Raw genomic sequence first — 6000 nt, forward strand, 5'->3', positions numbered from 1 at the left:
TCTTAACATGGTTTTAATCTTAGTACACTCAAAGAATATTGTTCAAACTATTTAATTAATATAAGCTGAAACAACACAATTCTTGAGATAAAAAAAATTAGGGACAAATTCAATGCAGTTAACTTAATCAATTTTTGTTGAGACAACATGAATGAATTGTGTGCAACTCTACATTTTTTTTATAGTGGATTACTTCTATTTTTTTGTCATCACACTTAATATTCCTCACTGAAAGATTCATTATTTAATAGCTGATGGTTTTAAAATGTATTTTGTTTGTTTCTAGGTTTCCCTTGCAGCAAGAGAATGGTCAGACCATTGAATGCACTGTCGCCCAGTACTTCAAGGATAAATACAAACTGGTGCTGCGATACCCACATCTCCCATGTTTACAAGTTGGTCAGGAGCAGAAACACACCTACCTTCCGTTGGAGGTTGGTTGAAACCACATCCTGGACTTGCTTTTCCCCCTTTTCTCTCATTTCTTTTTTCTAAAGTTTATTAATATTATTCTTTTTATTTCAGGTCTGTAACATAGTAGCCGGGCAGCGATGCATCAAGAAACTGACAGACAATCAGACCTCCACTATGATACGTGCCACAGCCAGGTCTGCGCCTGACCGTCAGGACGAGATCAGCAAACTGGTAGATTCTCTATCCGTTCTTTTGCAGTTTCCCAAGCCTCCTTTACACCTGCTATTTCATCAATCCAATCTCAAATAGACGACAATAAATACAGGCATAAATGAAGTCTAAAAACTTTTACAACTATTTCTAGAGGTAGTTGCATTGGATTGCTTGTGTAGTGTAAACACCCGTGGTTGAATGCAATCACACAGCCACAACAGACCACCTTCTCTCTCCCTACTGACTATACACATGATTTTTGTTGGACTGTTTGTGAAACCACACAAAAACAAGGTATTCAAATGTTAGCATTATACCAAAACAAGCAGTTTACACTTAAAATTCAATTCACCTTTATTTGTATAGTGCTTTTACAGTGTGGATTGTGTCGAAGCACCTTCACATAGAAGATGATAGTCAATTGAAACCGTGTCAGTTAAAAAAAAATTGTAGTTGTCATTCACATAATTTCTTTGCCAGCTTTGCCATTCACTCGTAAGTTGCATAATATGGGTTAATTTAAGTAAAACTTGTCTATCACATGGAGTTCTTCCAAAAAAGTAATGTGGAATGTGACAAAATAAAAGTCTCAAAGAAAATCAATCACAGGAGAGACTTTAAACAGGTGTTAAAAAAGCCGGACCATGATAGACCACTTGAAACTACATCACTGAAAATGCACATTAATAACAGGTGTAAACCAGAGCGTTAAATCTCACCCACACCTTATGAGTAACGTCATTTGATTTCAACAGATGAGAAGTGCCAACTTCAACACTGATCCTTATGTGCGTGAGTTTGGAGTCATGGTAAGAGACGATATGACTGAAGTCAATGGTCGGGTCCTTCAAGCACCTTCAATTCTCTATGGTGGAAGGGTAAGAATCTCCTCGGGTCAACCCAGCTTTTGGTTGAATCTCTTTTAGGCTGCCTAATTTGGTCATGTGTCTGGCTGTTTGCTGTTTCAGAACAAAGCAATAGCAACCCCAGTCCAGGGCGTGTGGGACATGAGGAACAAGCAGTTCCACACAGGGATTGAAATCAAAGTTTGGGCCATTGCCTGCTTTGCCCCACAGAGGCAGTGCACCGAACTCCTGCTGAAGTAAGTCAATTTTAAAGTCCACATGAACCGAAAGCTATAGTTGCGGTTATTTGTTTATAACGGAATATTAAATGTGAAACAGTGGGCGTGGCTTGTTTTTTTTTTTACTGCAAGCTGATTGGATATAGTAAAGTAGGCATTTCATTCAGAAATATCAGGAAAGGGTTTTGGGAGAGTTATTACAGCCACCTCCTCCTTAGCATTTCTGTTTGTTGTCAAAACTGACAGTTGGAGTGGTGTGGTTACGTATATTAGCCACGCCTAATACCTTAGACAGACCTAATCTGGGAATTTAACAGAAAATAAACAGGAAGTGCATTTTCAGATTTCAATTAAAAATTACGAAGGCAAATTTATTTATTTATTTTTATGTTAATGACATGCACAGATGATTTGTTCACAACAAAACTAGCAATGTGTGAACTGACAAAATCCCATGGTTGGTTTTGACTTCATTTGTACCTTAATCTGCCTCTTTTTTTGGTAGAGAAATATTAGCGTTTAAGGACATTATAAAAAAAAAAAAAAACTTACCCATATTTTATGCTATTTGTTTTCTCAGGGCATTCACTGACCAGCTTCGTAAGATCTCACGTGATGCTGGGATGCCTATTCAGGGCCAGCCATGCTTTTGCAAATATGCCCAGGGAGCAGACAGTGTGGAGCCCATGTTCAAACACCTCAAGTACACTTATCAAGGCTTACAGTTGGTGGTGGTCATCTTACCCGGAAAGACTCCTGTTTATGGTAATTTAATGATTTTTATTTTGTTTACAGTGTTTTTTTTTCTCTTGTGTGTATTTTGTACACACTCTTAATGATGTAAATTCCTACAGCTGAGGTGAAGCGTGTTGGAGACACTGTTCTCGGCATGGCCACGCAGTGTGTCCAGGTGAAGAATGTGCAGAAGACCACACCTCAGACCCTTTCTAACCTCTGCCTCAAGATTAACGTCAAACTGGGTGGAGTCAACAACATTCTTCTTCCACAGGGCAGGTGAGGGCAGCTTTTACAAAGGTCTTTGACATGCAGAGAGCTTGAGGCAATTTCTTGTTGTCCTTTAAGGCCTGTGATGCTTTCCCACAAAACGTAAAGGGTTAGTTCACTCAAATATATATATTCTCCCCTTCAGTCACCAATTGATCATTTTAAAAAGATTTAGGTTATTCTTGGGAACACAAATTAAAATGTTTATAAATGAAAAATAAGGTTTCAATCCAACTATTTAAAGTCAGTAAAACCATAACTTAGGGTGTTTGGTGTTTTTTCTGTAAGGGGCTGTATGTGTTCATATATATTGCATTTATTTTTTTATTTTTATGTAATTGCAGACGTTACAGTAGGCTATTTTGCACTGATCATTGATCTGTAGTTATAATCAAATTATGTTCATAGAAAAGTTAGTAATGAACATTTCTACACAAGTTTTTTATGTGTATCAAGCCTGTGTTTTGTGAGAAGTGCTTCTCATATGATATGTGAACGGCCCGTACAGCTTTACTTTGAGCGAGATTTCCTTGAGCGAGAATGGCGTCGACTGAAACTTTCTGTCATACACCATGCCCACCAAAAGGATACCATTGGTACCCTTTTGGCAGTGGAAATGCAAGCCTGATAAAGGTGACCCGTACCGACCCGTACTGTACAAGTCAGTGGAAACATGCCATAAAAGACCGCCGTCATTTTCTATCTTCAGCTGTTGATCTTGCACAGACATGGTGGATTCACCTGATTTGGTGACAAATGGGTTGTGGATCCATTCCTTGGTAGTTCGTGGGTCCTTTACTTGGCCTTTTTCCCTTAGCAAAGAAACTTTCCAAAGACGTCTGTTTCTTACTCATTTTGCTGCTTGTGGGTTAAATTTGGGCGCTCAAGTGATCGAGGTGTAAGCGAGAGAATACAGTCATTTTTCAACATAATTTTTTTTTCAAAATAAAAGATGACAGACTCCGATGACCCGGTGGTTGAGGACCACTGCTTCACGGCACCTTTTAAGTCTTACTCAAAATAGTAATGTAACAACTACTACAAAAGAAAGCCTATTTTGTGTCTGTTTAAAATGGTTGCCTTTTGAAAGTGAACATTAGAAGAAATTCAAGCAATGGACATTTGTCTCCTCCTTTTTTTCTGATCTGAAAAATGGTCCTGTCTGTGACTCAAAAACCATAGCGTGATCTGAACTGTGAGATTTATGATCCGTTGCACCACTAATCAACATGCATACTTCAGCAACATCAAATTTGATAGATGCCTGGCAAGAAGATGAACATAACCGTAATTGTTGAAATTCATTTTCAGTATTATCGATAATTAAACCAGAAGACGGCAGCAGGTGCATCTGTGTAAAATGACAGGAGTGTGATAATTCAGTTTCAATTATAAAATGTTTATAGCGCATGGTGCTGACTTTTCTTTATTTTTATTGTGGAATCAGTTTTTATTGTTATCAGACCAATTAATTGACAGTGTAGAATAATTTATTCCATATAGCCATGTAATATGGGTGTAAAAAATCCTTAATTATGTCACTTCATTGTGTAAAGCAGTTATAGTCAGTCTCAAGGCTTTGATTTAACTGCTCAATCAATATTAATTGAGTTCACGACACCTTATTGACGTCTTTCGGTCGTTACTTTAAATTTCAATGGAAAGACAGACATCTCACAGATTTCATTACATCTAAATTTGTGTTTCAAAGTTTAACCAAAAGTCTAATCATTTTGGAACGATGTAAGGATGAGTTAATGATCAGGGAATTAACATTTTTGCATGAACCATCCTTAGACCGGAAAATACAGCTATTTTCTTTTCTTTTTTTACTTTTTACTATTGTTTTTTTCCACTCTTTTATTACTCTTTTTGTTTGTTTTTTGTTTTTTGTCTTAGGCCCTTGGTGTTCCAGCAACCAGTCATCTTTCTGGGTGCAGATGTGACTCATCCTCCAGCTGGAGATGGCAAGAAACCCTCAATTGCTGCTGTAAGCCTGACAAACCTCTGATGTTTTAAGGCTGATAATGTTCATTGCATAGTGCCAAGCAGCGCTAATACCCCAAATGTGACCAATTTCCACTTATAGTACACAATTTAAGCCTTCAACAAGTCTTTAAAGAGGCTTTTAACATGTTCGGGCTTAGGGGGGTTTTCAGAAATGTTTTAAAATATAATAATTTTACACATGGCATTTAGGTTGTTGGCAGTATGGATGCCCACCCAAGCAGATACTGTGCCACAGTGCGGGTGCAGCAGCACCGGCAGGACATCATTCAAGATCTGGCAACCATGGTCAGAGAGTTGCTCATCCAGTTTTACAAATCCACACGCTTCAAACCAACACGCATCATCTACTACAGAGACGGCATCTCTGAAGGCCAGTTTAACCAGGTAAACTGTAGGACAAGAACTTTTGTTAGCACATGCTAAGTAGTACTGGCATGTATTATTTAAAGGGGTGTATTATGCAAAAATCTGTTTTATAAAGGGTTTGTGTGGTAACAGTCTGCGATTATATAAGGGCTGCTCGATTATGGGAAAAATCATAATCACAATTATTTTGGTCATAATTGTAATCACGATTATTCAAAACGATTATCAGTTGAAGTCCAATTATTTATTTTTTTATGAATATTTCCTAAATTATGTTTAACAGAGCAAGGAATTTTCACAGTATTTCCTATAATATTTTTTCTTCTGGAGAAAGACTTATTTGTTTTATTTTGGCTAGAATAAAAGCTTTTATAATATTTTTAAACTTATTTTGAGATCATTATTATTAGCCCCCTTAAGCAATATATTTTTTTGATTGTCTGCAGAAGAAACTACTGTTATACAATGACCTGCCTAATTACCTTAATTAAGCCTTTGAATCACACTTTAATCTGAATGCTTGTATTTTGAAAATATCTAGTAAAGTAATATGTACTGTCATCATGGCAAAGATAAAATAAATCAGTTATTAGAAATGAGTTATTAAATCTATTATGTTTAGAAATGAAAAAAATCTTCTTTCCATTAAACAGAAATTGGGGAAAAAGGGTCCCTAATAATTCAGGAGGGCTAATAATTCTGACTTCAACTGTATTTATACAGTTATTTTCCTCCCTGTAAATAAGAAAAGGGAAATAAATACAATAGAATAAAAATATGAAAAACTGTGCTCAAAGCATCTTCACTGCAAGTAAAAAACTTTAATCAAACAACAAAAGGACAAAATCACTCACTGCTCTTGACTGAAGGACTGCTGTAGCTATTAATAATGATAAAAACAGTCGGCA

At 36.7% G+C, this 6000-nt stretch overlaps 1 protein-coding gene across 1 annotated transcript in view; it reads left to right on the forward strand.

Moving 5' to 3' along the window:
- ago2 (argonaute RISC catalytic component 2) overlaps nucleotides 1-6000 on the forward strand; it is a 29205-nt gene that overhangs the window by 10361 nt on the left and 12844 nt on the right. The window contains exons 9-16 of the mRNA XM_056479106.1: nucleotides 287-434; nucleotides 526-645; nucleotides 1383-1505; nucleotides 1596-1729; nucleotides 2292-2476; nucleotides 2566-2725; nucleotides 4616-4706; nucleotides 4916-5110. Coding sequence (XP_056335081.1) covers nucleotides 287-434; nucleotides 526-645; nucleotides 1383-1505; nucleotides 1596-1729; nucleotides 2292-2476; nucleotides 2566-2725; nucleotides 4616-4706; nucleotides 4916-5110 — 1156 coding nt within the window. The remainder of the gene's footprint in view (nucleotides 1-286; nucleotides 435-525; nucleotides 646-1382; nucleotides 1506-1595; nucleotides 1730-2291; nucleotides 2477-2565; nucleotides 2726-4615; nucleotides 4707-4915; nucleotides 5111-6000) is intronic.

This window comes from Danio aesculapii, chromosome 19 (genome assembly GCF_903798145.1).
Source record: "Danio aesculapii chromosome 19, fDanAes4.1, whole genome shotgun sequence".
Taxonomy (NCBI): domain Eukaryota; kingdom Metazoa; phylum Chordata; class Actinopteri; order Cypriniformes; family Danionidae; genus Danio; species Danio aesculapii.